Raw genomic sequence first — 15,291 nt, forward strand, 5'->3', positions numbered from 1 at the left:
CCTACTACCAAAAGTAAAAGTAAGGGGATAGGGGAAATGTAGGGGGTTGAGGGGAGGTTTCTCCTACATTTTGCCAATGGGTTTGGAGATTCCTCTGTGGATAGAAGTTACATTGTCTTCTCTTAAGTTATTCACAATCCGCCTCTTGTTCGAGGTGTCCGCTGTTTGTTCGCAGGATCCGCGGTTTGTTCGCTGTATCCGCGGTTTGTTCGCGATATCTGCGGTTTGTTCGCTGTATCCGCGGTTTGTCTGCGTTATCCGCGGATTGTCTGCGCCATCCGCGGTTTTAGGGGTTTCACCAGCTCCTCAATTCGTTACGAGACTGAGTGTACCCCGAAATAGCCAACAGCATGAGTTAGTTCGGGACCCAGTTAGGTACCAATGCCCCAAAACTTTTTCCTTGGCTTATCTCCTATAAGTCCCTAAAACTGTTTCTTTGTCCAATATATCTCCCCAAAAGGTTTTTCTTACCGTGGAGAGAGTTGAATTCCACGGTGCTGACACATCAGGTAGTGAAAATACCTCGCTCTCATCTGAAATCACAAAAGAAAGAACACAAATAATAAAATGGGATTGTAAACGGAGAATACCAGCCTGAATTTCCCTTGCTAGAGAAAAGGGCATCCACTCGTAAAGTTTTTGTAGCCAAAAACCAAATGTCAGCCCAATAGCGATCACATAGGGCTGATTGAGAGGCTGACGAAAAACACCAACCCCGTCTGAACACGAGAAAAGGCGAAGAATAACTTAGGGTTCACTCCCCATAATAATTATGTCAAAATATATAAGACCTTGGTTAGACTGTGGGGGCAAAGGGACTTTTCAGTCCTATCCCAGCAGGATAAACAAGGTATATTCTATTCACTTACCTATGTTAGGGTTCCTGACTTAGAGTTCTCTTACCTATGTTAGGGTTCCTGGCGTGGTTATTCCTCGCGGTGAGTAGTCTAGATTGAATCCGCTGAGGTACATTGGGTATCTCCCCATCATCATCAGGTTCCAGGTCGGTATAGGTGGTGGGGGGATTGCTCACCTTCTGCAGAAGCTCGATGGCTACCCGTTTGCTCATGTCGTACTTGAAGAACGGATGCTGAGAAAGATAGAATAAATGGTAAGTTCATATTAAGGCTCGTTCTCACGTGTCGTTCGGAAAAGATCGTGTCGTGCGTAAGTGTAAGTGTGAATAACACTAATTTAAATTACATTCCCTACCGTACATTCGTAAAAAAAAAAAAAAAAAAAAAAAAAAATGGTTAAAAACCAAAAGGCTCTCATTGGATGCAGGTCAAACATGGGCGGCTGAAGTTCAGCTAGCTCTATGGCGGTAATGCCCACCGCCCAGATGTCACACTGCTGGTTGTACCCGCCTTTGCGTTCCACAGCCGCCACCTGTAGAAATAATTAAGCTCGAGTAAAACTGACAGTTGTGAGTAAGGTGGTGCTTATACATAGACTTACCCTAGCCCTGTGTATAAGTATCACCTGAACATTTGGTAAAAGTTTGTAGAGAGCAAAACTTTTCATACTCCGTGGCAGAGTGGGTATCACACTATAGTCTCTCACGTGGGAGGTCTCGGGTTCGATTTCCGTCGGGGTCGAAGTTTTTTAGGCTCTACGCTTGGAGTTCGGGGTGCAATCAGCCTCGTGAGAAGCTACTTTAATCGAGTAGCTCTGCTTTACCACAAAGAATTTGAGATATAAAAAAGAAAGAAAAAAAATCCAAACCTTTCCCGCTTTTGAAATTTCGGACCAATTGCAATACTTTTTCATTACATAGTATAGGTTATTGTAATAGAAAGAAAAAAATCTAAGCCACTAAGCTCGCCTTTGTTTGTTTAATAATAATAAGACTCTTTATTGGTTATAATCATGTTCAAAATACAATAATGACGAAATTATTGCCAGAGGCAATCTCTACCATTCAACCCTAACCTTTGTTTACCTTCTACTTGTGAGTCAATTTTATTATAGTTTACCTCAGGTGCCATCCAGTAGGGGGTGCCAATGATAGGAAGAATAACTGATGTCAGGTACCAGAAAAAGAATAAAAATAAATAAAAAAACAGAATTTGTCAAAATTGAGGTACTCACACAAAGAGTACATTAGTACCTACATGTTACATACTACATACCTGCAGTAGTTTATCAGCAGTGGGCCTTTTCTTTGGATTTTTAGTGAGTGCGATTTTGACGAAATTGTGAAACGTCGAACTCCTGAAAAACAAATCGGTGAAATAAAAGCTATTAGGTCCGGTTGGGTGGAAGAGCTCACTGAGAATTCTGCTAGATAGTCTAAAAAATGTTAAGCTCGCAAAAGTCGGGTTAAGCTTCTACGAATACTCACCAAGTAGTTACGAAAAGGAAAGTATACTCACCATCTGTCTTTATCCTTGAGGGCGGGTGGCTTGAATCCACTCTTGGACATGAGGAACAGGGCTCTCATTGGATGCAGGTCAAACATGGGCGGCTGAAGTTCAGCTAGCTCTATGGCGGTAATGCCCACCGCCCAGATGTCACACTGCTGGTTGTACCCGCCTTTGCGTTCCACAGCCGCCACCTGTAGAAATAATTAAGCTCGAGTAAAACTGACAGTTGTGAGTAAGGTGGTGCTCATACATAGCCCTGTGTATACACCTGAACATTTGGTAAAAGTTTGTTTTGTAGAGAGCAAAACTTTCATACTCCGTGGCAGAGTGGGTATCACACTAGGCTCTCACGTGGGAGATCCCGGGTTCGATTTCCGTCGGGGTCGAAGTTTTTTAGGCTCTACGCTTGGAGTTCGGGGCGCAATCAGCCTCGTGAGAAGCTACTTTAATCAAGTAGCTCTGCTTTACCACAAAGAATTTGAGATATAAAAAAGAAAGAAAAAAAATCAAACATTTCCCGCTTTTGAAATTTCGGACCAATTGCAATACTTTCTCATTACATAGTATAGGTTATTGTAATAGAAAGAAAAAAATCTAAGCCACTAACCTCGCCTTTATTTGTTTAATAATAATAAGACTCTTTATTGGTTATAATCCTGTTCAAAATACAATAATTACGAAATTATTGCCAGAGGCAATCTCTACCGTTCAACCCTAACCTTTGTTTACCTTCTACTTGTGAGTCAATTTTATTATAGTTTACCTCAGGTGCCATCCAGTAGGGGGTGCCAATGAAAGACTTCCTCTTGTTTATGGTAGCCGTGATCTGAGCCGAGACACCGAAATCTGCCAGCTTCACATCTCCGCTATCTGTCAGCAAAATATTCGCCCCCTGGCGGAAAGAAAAAGAAACACGTCACATAATGCATGAACAAAAACTAAATATTTAATTAACCTAAAACCTCAATGAAATCTGGTTGGTTAAAAGTTTTGAAATCAATCAATCAGGATTGCTTTATCCAAAAGTTACATGGAGTTTTAACTCACTTTGGGGACCCGGGGATAAGCGCCTTGTTTGGTATGCTTACCTTAATATCTCTATGCATTTTCCCCTTGTAATGAAGATAAGCCAGGCCATGTAATGTCTCCTTACACATGTAAGCAATCTGTAACTCCGTCAGGGGACCCGTGACTGAAAGCAAAGTAATATCACAATAATGGAGCTTAAAACCAAAAATCCCTCTCTGAGGCTTAGATGTAGGGGCAAACAGCCCCAAAAGACGAATTTATTAAAATCCGTTTAAGTTAAATTCTTGAATTAAGCTATCTGGTTGGTTAAAAGTTTTGAAATCAACCAATCAGGATTGCTTTATCCAAAAGTTAAATGGAGTTTTAACTCACTTTGGGGACCCGGGGATAAGCCTTGTCAAAGTTTGGTATGCTTACCTTAATATCTCTGTGCATTTTGCCCTTGTAGTGAAGATAAGCCAGTCCATGTAATGTCTCCTTACACATGTAGGCAATCTGTAACTCCGTCAGGGGACCCGTGACTGAAAGCAAAGTAATATCACAATAATGGACTTTTCATAACAGAACCTAAGACTCGATAATTATTAACGTACTCCCTTTGGCTATGTGCCCACCGTTGTGGTTGAGTAGTTAAAATCACGGACTCTCAATTTGAAGGTGCTGAATTCGATTCCTGGCCGGGATGGACATTTTCATGTTGTCATTGTTTGTTAGGTTTGGGTAGAAAACTACCTTTATATACCTAATTATCTATTCTTTTTCTTCGTCCTTTCCCGTGTACAGACGGGGTCGGCGTTTTTCGTCAGCCTCTCAATCAGCCCTAACTAGAGTGATTGCTTTGGGCTGACATTTGGTTTGGAACGCTTAGTCAGGTGTGTGGGGAAAACGGGGATGCTAAAGTCTTTCAAACCCGATACACACGTTACGATGTGTCTCCCAACTTGGTCTTATAAACTGCTGGTCTTTCGACTGGTGAGTGTGTACTGTGTACGCGATATTTGCGCAAAATTTCAGGTCTAACTCAGTAAAATTAGCGCAAATATTGCGTACTTACGCAAAGACATGTCTCCTAACGTGGTCTTTCGACAGATGGTTGCATGTGTAGATACGCGACCGGGATGGACATTTTCATGTTGTCATTGTTTGTTAGGATTGGGTAAAAAACTACCTTTATATAATTATCTATTCTTCTTCTTCTTCTCCTTTTTCTTCGTCTTTTCCCGTGTACAGAAGGGGTCGGCGTTTTTCGTTAGCCTCTCAATCAGCCCCAACTAGAGTGATTGCTTTGGGCTGACATTTGGTTTTGGCTACAAATTTTACGAGTGGATGCCCTTCGCACTCAACCTTTGCTATTTCTATTGTGTAGATACGCGGTATTTTTGCCAAAGTGAAATTTAGCGCAAATATTACGTACACACAGAGCGATCTGACAGGTTGAAAGTCGTAGCGTGTGTAACTGTGTACCGGGCCTAATACATTTACTTTGAAGGGCGAAGGAGATCAAAGAAACAACAACTAAACACACTGATACTCTACAAAGAAGGAGGAGGAGAAAGAGGGTAAGGAAAAGAGATGAGAGAAGGGAGAGAGAGGAATTGACAGATAAGGGCAAAAGTAAGAGGAAAACGGAGGGAGAGGGAGACAGAAAGAATAAAAGAGAAATAAGACTATAAACGAAAAATATCATTAGTGTGAGAGCATACCTACAATCATTGGTGCGACCTTACTCTTTGTAAGGCTTTTGGGGAGATCTCGTTTTATAGTGGAATTTAAAAGGAGGCCTTAAAAATTCTATTTCAATCAAATATACATGTATCGTGGATACTTAAAGCTAAAAAGCTTATCGAACTTCCAAGCACTCACTAAGTAGTTATGGAAAGGAAAGTAAACTTACCATCGGTCTTTATCCTTGAGGGCGGGTGGCTTGAATCCACTCTTGGACATGAGGAATAGGGCTCTCATTGGGTGCAGGTCAAACATGGGCGGCTGAAGTTCGGCTAGCTCTATGGCGGTAATGCCCACCGCCCAGATGTCACACTGCTGGTTGTACCCGCCTTTGCGTTCCACAGCCGCCACCTGTAGAAAGTGGTTGAAAACCTAACAAAAATGTAAGGTGTAATAAAACCTGATATGACCTTAGCAGTAGGTAATTGAAATGTTTGCCTCTCCCTTCACATAGTTATTTTTTCTTCCCCTTCTTCTTCTTCCTCTCCTCCTTCTTATCAATACCTATAGTGATTGTTTGCATTCTTACTTGTGCATTTGTTTGGTCTGTATCAGTGCTTGCTTCAGAGTTCAAAAAGTCACTGACCATCTTTTCATTCCTGTGCTCAAATGGATTGACATTCATGTGTATTCCTGGACCTGGAACATGGGAGGAAAAGGGTTAAGAGAAATGAAAGAGATTGTACTGCAAAAATAGCATGTTTGATTACATTCTCAATTTATTCATATGATATTGCTTATTCACTTGTTCAAATGGATTAACATTCATGTGTATTCCTGGACCTGGAACATGTGAGGAAATGAGTTAAGAGAAATGAAAGAGATTGTACTGCAAAAATAGCATGTTTGATTACATTCTCAATTTATTCATATGATATTGCTTATTCACTTGCTTACTTATTAATTTTCCCAAATGAGGATAATTAACATTTCATCCTTCCAGATCAATGGTAGGAACCTAAGTAAGTACCTATAGTTATGGATAAGTAGCTTTCTTTCATCAATTAACTTACCCTGCTCATTTCCAAAGTTGATACCAAAATAGTTTTCATTGTGAGTCTGCTCAAACAAGTGGTACCAATGTCATATAGCTGGTAAAGATCTAGAATGTCAACAACAGGTTGGGATACGCCATAACTGCTAGAGGTAAAGATAATTAGGTGTTGAGTACATGTATTTTGCTAAAGTTATTTTTCCTCTCTTCTTTCAGTGTATTTGAAGCTGAACTTGCAGAAACTATTCCAGTTATCCATGCTTGATGTCATATAGCTGCAGCAGCCAAATATATGGTAAAGATCAAGAATGTCAACAACAACAACAGGTTGGGATACGCCATAACTGCTAGAGGTAAAGATAATTAGGTGTTGAGTACATGTATTTTGCTAAAGTTATTTTTCCTCTCTTCTTTCAGTGTATTTGAAGCTGAACTTGCAGAAACTATTCCAGTTATCCATGCTTCTCTTGCAGGATGCAGAATAATAGGAAGGATGTCAGTAGGTAAGATGAAATATTATTTCCACCCTAATTAATTTTATAATGTCACTATGTATAAATTTATTGTGTTGAATTCAATTTCAATATCACAGTACTTATTACTCTTTCATTCCTATTCACTCAAAATCATATCATTGTATAAGCACTTGTCTACATAATTCTGTTTGGAATTGCTTTCTGTATGCTTGTAACTTGTGTTAAAATTATTTTTTCAATTCATCCTCAGGTAACAGACATGGACTTATTGTACCAAATGCCACAACAGACACAGAATTGCAGCACATTCGAAATTCCCTACCAGATTCTGTCAAATTACAAAGAGTTGAAGAAAGATTGTCTGCGCTAGGAAATGTGATAGCTTGTAATGATTATGTAGCATTAGTACACCCCGATTTAGATAGGGTAAGTAAATAAATTTCTAAGCTGAGAGCTTTCTTGAAAATGAGGGAAAACTTCAATTTTATTGGATAAAAATATAATAAAAAAGTAAAAAATACATTATAATAAATTTGGTTATTGGTTAATGGCATGAATAAGAAGAATCAAAAGTCACATGTGAGTGTCTATGAACTCTTCGAACATTCCCAGTAATGACAAACATGATTTTATTTTCACAGGAAACAGAAGAAATCCTGGCAGACACACTCAACGTAGAAGTGTTCCGACAAACTGTGTCAAGCAACGTACTGGTTGGTTCATACTGTGCTCTCACCAATCAAGGAGGTCTTGTACATCCACACACAAGTCCTCAAGATCAAGATGAGCTTTCATCTCTCCTACAAATCCCTCTGGTCGCAGGAACCGTCAACCGTGGTAGTGAAGTGATTGGTGCTGGTATGGTGGTCAACGATTGGGCAGCATTCTGTGGTTTTGACACAACATCAACGGAGATCTCTGTTATTGAGAGTGTGTTCAAATTGAACGAAGCCCAACCGTCTGCCATTACTACGAGCATGAGAGCATCTCTTATTGACAGGTATGACCATGTTTGTTTAATACTAATGAATGGCTGTCTGTAAAAGTTTACAAAATGACCCTATCCTGAGTGCAAAGTTTTACTTTATGATTTGTTGACTAGGACTTGAGGCATTTTCCTGAAAGGAGGAGTAATTCAAACTAAAAATAAATTTATAGGGAAATGAATACAATCTCTTCCCAGTCATTTACTGATAAATGAAAGGTGGAGATAACTTAATGATCTTGTAACTTTTTCTTTCTGTTTGCAGCATTGCCTAAGCCAGACAAGATATTTTCCATTGGAATCGGGTGTGAATGAATGAAAGAAAGGACAACCTTTTGATTTTTCATGTATAAAGACGAAAAGAGATTGAATCCTGGAAATTATTATGTTTTCAAACACAAAATCAAGTGGCGCGCGAACGTAAATGTTGTAAGATCTCACTTTAGTGTGTAATGATCCAATGAGCAATAAATTTCTATACAAGTTGACATATTACTATATGGGCCTCTCCTGGCAACAAATGTAAGACGAAGCGCTCAGTCTTTCAAAAGCGCTCCAAGCATTTTTTTATTTGTTGAGATTCGCTGACGTGGAGGCTCTTTCTTGGGTTCAACAAGGACTAAAATCGACATGGTAAAGTACAAGGCAAGAAAGTGAAGAATTGAAAGTGACGTTACCTTTTTCCGTGCAGCAATCAATTTTTCAGCTCTGGAAGCCTGGGAATCTGCCATTCTTCACCTTTCGCCAGATTAACTGAATAATTTTAAGAAACTTATCAACTTTTTGGCTTTTCCGACAAAAGAAAATTGATAAAAAAAAACTGATAATAGCAATTTTTTAGGAATTTACTGAAGAGAAGTTGACGCATTCTTTTCAGTTTTCACATCTTCGCTATTCACTGAAGAGAAGTTAGCGCTTTTCTCATTGGAAAATAAGAAATTGGGCGAACCTATACACGCATGAGACAAAATTAGGGAATTTAACTGCAGGTTATATAACGCCGAGACTGGGATTTGAACCCAGCACCTGACTACTCAGCCACGGATATAACCAGAGACCCAAGAAACCTCTCGAGTAGAATACTGAATCAGTTCGTATAAAGATACTCGGTCGTGCTTTCTGGAACGCCTAGCGCACTGCCGATACTGTGTACTCACATATGCCTAGCTTATACTGCCAGAATAAGACTGAAAAGTACCCTTACTACAACAGTCTGGACTAAGGTCTCAATTAATGGAAACATAAAACAAATTAAGTGAGTGAATCAAGCATACCGGAAGGCGCGCGAACGTCAAAAGTTAACTGAGACTCGAATTTCCTTGGCCATTGAGCCATAATTTTCCTCCAAAATAGCTTCAAACTAGCCTAGTAGAGTTAGCTTGGTTGGTAGCGCGATTGCCTTGTAAGCACCAGGCCGCGGGTTCGATTCCCGCCCAGGCAGTATTTATCCTCAACAGATAATGTTTGTTCTCGGAACGGCTGACTTTCTTCTCTCTTCGATTTCGAGACGATAAGACCTTAGGAATTTCAGTTCCCTCTATCAAACGTCTTAAAAAAAATCCTCCAAAATAACTTCAAACTCGAGAGGTTGATAAACAATGCATACACACAGTAAACACGAATCAGCACAGCCTAGAATACAAGACCTCACATCAGTGGCGTATGTCGTCACGAGGCGACACTCTCATGGCCTCGTCTCGGCGAATATTCAAACTGTCCCCCGCCAGATCCCGCACTGTCTACCGAGTTCGCCTGCGAGGCAGACCCGGCCTTGTTAATCATAATGGGGGCGGACATGGTCTTGTGGATGTGGAGAGGGGAGGATAGACTAGAGGCGGAGGTGTTGAGGGAGGAGATGGAGGAGGAGTCTACAGTGGAGGAGCCCGAGAGGGAGCGATGCCGAGAGGAGGAAGTGGTTGATTTTCTGAAACAAGAACATATTTACATTGTAAAGAGTTGAATTGAATTTGGAGAACTTAATTTACAAGTTACTCGTACTTGTGTATCAGTAAATGGCAAGAGGCCAGCCACTCACTATCAGGTACACCTGACACCTGATCACACACAGACCTGACAGGTACGATTAAAAAGGTCCCTCCGTCAGGTCTACCTGGTGAGCACACACACACACACTATCAGGTAAACCTGATCAGGTGTACCTGTCGTCAGGTCTACCTGATGGTGAGTGGCTGGCCTTAGTTTGGAAAGTAGCACGCTTCCATTGTAAGCACTAGGTCTCGGGTCCGATTACCGCCCGGGGCGAACTTTATCCTACCTAAGTAAAGGGATGTAGTTTGTTCCCGGAAAATCTGGCTATCTCCTATCTTCGATTTCGGGACTATAAGACCTCCACTGTTACAGGTCCGTCTATTCAGCTTCGACTCCATACACAAAAAGCCCACTCCAAGGCTTAGGTGAAGGGACAAACAGCCCTGAGGATAGGTTGAGCTTCTACGAATCTCTACAGTTCCGTCTTAAAGTAATTGAAAAAAAAACCTTAAAAATACACTTACTTGTGATTCAGCAGTGAGTACAGATTAGCCAGAGTTGTTCTTAGATCAGACGTGGACAATCCACAGTCCAGTCGAAGCTGGGCTATGTTCTTATTGATGAGATAGACACCATAATGGAATTGAAGTCGATACGAGGATCCGCGGGGATACAGGGCAAACCTGGAAACAAAGTTCATGTTTAATTAGCTAATAAACAGACCACATGCGTCTAATGTACGAGTGGCAGTTGTTTCATTGCTACGAAATAAAAACGGCGGTGAAACGAACACTCGTCTTTTTTTATATATATTTTAAATAGTGAGTTGGGAGGGCCCACCTGAGTGGTCACACTGACTCTCAACCTGGAGGTGCTGGGTTCGAATCCCGGCCAGGGCGGAAATTTTCTGATCGAACTTTTCCGTTCAGGGATAGGATACCTTCAAGTACACTCCATTACCAGTTTGATTCCCGGTCCAGGTCGAATAATTTGACGAACTCAAATGATTCGATAACGGGAAAATGCGCAAATAATAATGATGACTTATCCTGGGCACTACTAGCAGTTTATTTATTTATTTTTTTTATTATTATTATTGAATTTGTTTAAAAAATTCTGGTACCGATCGGGCTTTTTTTCATTAGTTTTCGCTAAGGTCGAGCCAAGGCGAGGGTACTGGGTAGGCTTGGCAGGATGATAAACCAACGTGACTTTCTACTTACTCTCGTTCATTATCTGGAATGTCCACGGTGACAGGGTCAATGACCTTACTTCGGGAGCTGAGCTGCAGCACAGGATAACGCAGAGGAAGAGACAGGAAGGTAGATATTGCCTGAATGAGAGACACGACGTGACCCAGTGCAACACCGGTCCCTGTGTCACTGGACGAATCACCCAGGTGTTCGGAGTTGGGAAGAAACACCGAGCAGATTTCGTACCGGTCCGGTGAAACCTGAGGGAGTGACAACAAAGAAACCTTAAGTTTTACCCGCCAACAAAAAGTGAAGTATGTAGTGTTCGTTTTCTATACAACCCAATAGTTAGAATGAACCTTCACAAAGTTACAGAGTCTTCAATCAGGTAAAAGATACCTTCATTTCAAAACCAAATTGGAGAACTTCCTAGGATTATTTTTGGAGTCAAATCATGAATTGGCTGAAAAAAGTCCACCCTCAAATATGTGAAACCTTATTAGGTAAATACTTATTGCGCGACTACTTATACTTATTGGAGAATTAAAGACGGCAATGCCGACCCCACATAGAAATGAGATAAGGTTTAGTGAAAGAAGCAGAAGAAGACTTATTGCGCGACTGCCTACTAGGCAGTAAGGTGGTGTGTCCAAACATCATCGACCGGCCGTCAATCGACGAGGTAATCTATGTTGTTGAGGCAGTGTGGACGGTTTGTCGACATCGATCGACGGCCGGTCGACGATCTTTGGATACGAACTTTAACCTAAAAAGAATAAGTCCGTGTCTCAAATGTACCTAATTGTGATTTGACAGAAATCTGACATGGTCAACTTCCTCTTTTCGTATGATTATAGGTACATATCTCATTCTAAATAATAAATAAATGAAACATGGACTCAATCTTACCTCCACTATGGGAAAGATTTGATTCAAATCAGATATGAGCTGTCTTCTTCTGTGTAAGAGTTGTGCTGCTACATTCATCACAATTTGCTTTCTCTCCTCGTTAACCTTCTTCCTCTCTCTTAACCGAGTCATGTCTTTGTTTAAAGTTCGATATTTATTCATTAAATCACAGCCTGAAAATATGAGAAGGAAGTTGTCGTTATAGGTGTTTCTAGGTTTAGTCAATTGATGACAGGAAAAAGAATAAATAAAGGAAAGCAACCTCCTTGGCCGAGTGGGTATCACACTAGGCTGGCACGCAGGAGGTCCGCGATTCCCGGCGGGGGGGCAGAGGTTTTTTTCGGCTTTGTGCTTGAAGTTCGGGGTGCACCCAGCCGCGTGAGGACAATTGAGTAGCTACTATAATCAAGTAGCGACCAGTGGCGGCATTACAAGTCGAAGAGACGAGCAATAATAAATATGATGATTGAGTAAATGAAAGACTTGTAATACTGTGATACCCACAAAGTTGTGAGAAAGCTCTCTGCTTTACCATAAAGATACCATTATTTGATTTTGATTTTAATAAATAAAGGATCGCAGTCAAAAATCGCCATCACATCGAGAGCACCTGTGCTTATTCTGTCAAGGCAGTTATAAGTATTCACCTATCAATCAATCAATTCCGCACAGGAAAGAATCATAAACAGCATGTGAGAGAAAAAAAAAATTAGAGAAAGAAAAAGTAAGATCAGGGAGGGTTACATAATATATTTTTCCCTTACCTAAATCATCAATGAGTTCCTTCTCTTTTTCGCTTATCACATGTCGCACTTTCACATGGTTTTCCTTCCTCAGCTTCTCCTGTTTGAGGAGTTGCACTCGAAACCTCGCATCCTCAATCTGTTTCTTGACACTAGTCAACAGTTCCACGGAAGGGCGAGGTTTGTTTCGTGACAGAAGTTTCCTCAGTGTTGCACTGCTGTTTCTACTCCCGGCGTATTTGTCCGTGTGATTGCCGCCCTCGGAAATTTTCTGACGTAAAATGTCGCACTCGCTTGTCTCTCGTTTAATTTCCTGCTGAAGAGAATGAAGTCTGGAAAAAGAAGATATGTCATTAGCCTAGTTTGCTTGGTTGGTAGCTCTGCCTTGTAAGGGCTAGGCCCATCCAGCCCGGGGCGGATTTTATCCTGAACGGTTAATGTTCGTTCTCGGAACGGCTGACTTTCTCCGATCCTGTCTTTTTTCTCTCTTCGATTTCGGGACGATAAGACCTGAGCAGTTACAGTTCCCTCTATGAAAAACCTCTTTAAAAATCATCAGCATGATGGATTTGTGTTGTGGTTATTTTAGCCTGTCATACAATTTGTAACGTAAAATGACATTAGGTCCAAGTGTACTCGTTCGTGATAAAAGACAATTAACCTCTTAGCATGCTTGGAGTCTGTTTCCATAGATAGAGTATCTAATTAGTCCATTTCTGATTGATTATTATATTTTACAAATCAGGAGATTAGGCCTACTTTAGAGCGCCTAACTAAAGGAAGTATTATGTATTAAATAGACATAGGCACCTAGGTACATAAATATGTACCCACAAAAATATTATTGAAATGAAAAAACATTCCCAGGCAATTGTTAGTGAAAATAATAAATCCTGAGTTTTGGAAACCACACTACTTAGTTGGCAAATTTGCTACTTACTTGGAAAGCATGTTGATAGTATAACTTGATCGTACTTGTTTTGGATTCAAACTTATGCTTGTAATTCTGGCATACTCAGGTTGTTCATTTAAAAAATTGTTTGGAGATGTGAAGTATCCTCCATGCATGTAGAAAATAATGGTGTTTCCTTTAAACAAAGCTGGATCAGTGTGTAACAAGCGAGGACCGATGTACACCATACCAGAGAAGTAAACACCAGATACAGAAATAACTGTGTCACTCTGAGTTTTAATGTTATGCCTCCACAGTCGAATGATAACACCTGTGCAAACAATAACAATTTCTATGTTCATGCTGGAATACTATTGAGCAGGAAAATTAACCCTCAGTAAGTAATTGATTTTGTGAGAAGATTTATCAGGTGAAAATTGGATACCTAATGGTTAGATTCTTTATTTGAAGTATAAGTGCTAAATATAATTACATTTTTCAATTTATTAAGTGTTAAATTGACCTGTTTTAGGTTAAGGCCAAGTTTTTCAACAGACCCATTTGGAAAATACAATAGACAAAAACAAAAGTAGGTACCTATAAGAATGAATGAACATTGAAAAAAGTGGATTACATGCTTGTGTACTCAAATGAACAGTGTAGAGTTTGATAAATAGAACAGTAGGTCATTTGGGCCAAAACAAAACATTTCCATACCTGTAAAGGTTCCATATTCATTTGAAAATTCAACCTCCATCCACTTTGGGTGTTCACTTTCCAATTTTTCACTCATATACAAGGGGGAGGACATTGTTGTTGCATGAAGAGTGTAATAATAAGAATATTTCTGGATGGTATCGTTCTCAAAATCTCTGTCATGTTGCATATTGTAAGCCATTATTTGAATTAAATTTCTTAGACGTTGCTGGAAAAGAGAAGTTTAGTAGGGTTTAGTTCAGAAAAAAAGTTAGCATGGCAATAAACCTATGGATTCATGAGAACCAAGGCTTTTCCAATATAAGTAAAAACTTACCAACACTCTGTTCCTTGTATGGAACAAAACTTCACAGGTACATACCTACTTATCCACTTCAATATTGAATAAATTTGATTAGTTGAATAAGTGTTGTAGCATTCACTAGCCCACACAGTTTCTTGGTCACAAGCGTTCTAAATAATTATACCAACTGGTAACTTTGATAGCACATAAGTTCAAGGTCAAACAGTAGGTAGCTTGTCACAAAATATCTAACCAGGTTGCAGTGACCAAGGGCGTTTATTAAAGCCGATGGCCCTACCTTTACCAATACCAATACCCTGAATACCTACATACATAAGTTTATAATTTAATGCTGCCATAAGAGACAAAATCCAAAAAGATACCAAATGTGGAATAAGAATGGATCAGTATCAAGAACCAATTATGTATCAAGATTAAAAGGAAATGTCTGATGAGCACAAAGCCTAGATAGAAAACCTTCTAGCCCACACAGTTTCTTGGTCACAAGCGTTCTAAATAATTATACCAACTGGCAACTTTGATAGCACATAAGTTCAAGGTCAAACAGTAGGTAGCTACCCTGAATACCTACATACATAAGTTTATAATTTAATGCTGCCATAAGAGACAAAATCCAAAAAGACACCAAATGTGGAAGATTAAGGAGCTAATAATAAGAATGGATCAGTATCAAGAACCAATTATGTATCAAGATTAAAAGGAAATGTCTGATGAGCACAAAGCCTAGATAGAAAACCTTAGTGCAAAATGAAGTAACTTATGTGACTATGTATTTACTTTGATTTCTCAATAGGTAAGTATTTACATTTACCCATGTATTGAATAGTATTGATGTTAAGAAGGGAAATAAATATTCTGTTATCAGTTAAGTGAAGTTGAGCTGATATGCTGATTTTATATTTACCCATGTATTGAATAGTATTGATGTTAAGAAGGGAAATAAATATTCTGTTATCAGTTAAGTGAAGT

The 15,291-nt window shown here is 39.8% G+C and overlaps 3 protein-coding genes and 1 long non-coding RNA gene across 4 annotated transcripts; 1 reads left to right on the top strand and 3 right to left on the bottom strand.

Moving 5' to 3' along the window:
• Nucleotides 1–390: 390 nt before the first annotated feature.
• Nucleotides 391–3,934, bottom strand: LOC103514958 (mitogen-activated protein kinase kinase kinase kinase 3-like). The gene is made up of 6 exons (XM_026827797.1): nucleotides 3,813–3,934; nucleotides 3,130–3,258; nucleotides 2,376–2,557; nucleotides 2,133–2,214; nucleotides 904–1,090; nucleotides 391–533 (listed from the first exon to the last, which is right to left on the bottom strand). Exons 1-6 carry the CDS (start codon nucleotides 3,879–3,881, stop codon nucleotides 406–408), a joined length of 777 nt encoding a protein of 258 aa, XP_026683598.1. The 5' UTR covers nucleotides 3,882–3,934; the 3' UTR covers nucleotides 391–405.
• A 1,715-nt stretch (nucleotides 3,935–5,649) lies between these two features.
• LOC113469831 lies at nucleotides 5,650–6,199 on the bottom strand. Its single transcript, XR_003393125.1, has 2 exons — nucleotides 6,134–6,199; nucleotides 5,650–5,759 (listed from the first exon to the last, which is right to left on the bottom strand). It is a non-coding gene; the product is annotated as an uncharacterized LOC113469831 (long non-coding RNA).
• A 28-nt stretch (nucleotides 6,200–6,227) lies between these two features.
• On the top strand, nucleotides 6,228–7,937 carry LOC103514959 (eukaryotic translation initiation factor 6-like). The gene is made up of 6 exons (XM_026827792.1): nucleotides 6,228–6,240; nucleotides 6,331–6,380; nucleotides 6,482–6,617; nucleotides 6,841–7,016; nucleotides 7,232–7,590; nucleotides 7,841–7,937. The coding sequence occupies exons 1-6, from the start codon at nucleotides 6,228–6,230 to the stop codon at nucleotides 7,848–7,850; spliced, it is 744 nt and encodes a 247-aa protein (XP_026683593.1). The 3' UTR covers nucleotides 7,851–7,937.
• Nucleotides 7,938–8,573: 636 nt separating this feature from the next.
• Nucleotides 8,574–14,235, bottom strand: LOC103514961 (UV radiation resistance associated protein; the record flags this gene model as incomplete). Its single annotated transcript, XM_026827793.1, has 7 exons — nucleotides 8,574–9,499; nucleotides 10,089–10,247; nucleotides 10,788–11,017; nucleotides 11,667–11,839; nucleotides 12,431–12,741; nucleotides 13,350–13,632; nucleotides 14,019–14,235. Coding segments are annotated over 7 exons (1,629 nt in total), but the record flags the coding sequence as incomplete, so codon positions are not given.
• Between the last annotated feature and the right edge of the window lie 1,056 nt (nucleotides 14,236–15,291).

This window comes from Diaphorina citri, unplaced genomic scaffold (assembly GCF_000475195.1).
Source record: "Diaphorina citri unplaced genomic scaffold, Diaci psyllid genome assembly version 1.1 scaffold1250, whole genome shotgun sequence".
Classification (NCBI taxonomy): Eukaryota; Metazoa; Arthropoda; class Insecta; order Hemiptera; family Psyllidae; genus Diaphorina; species Diaphorina citri.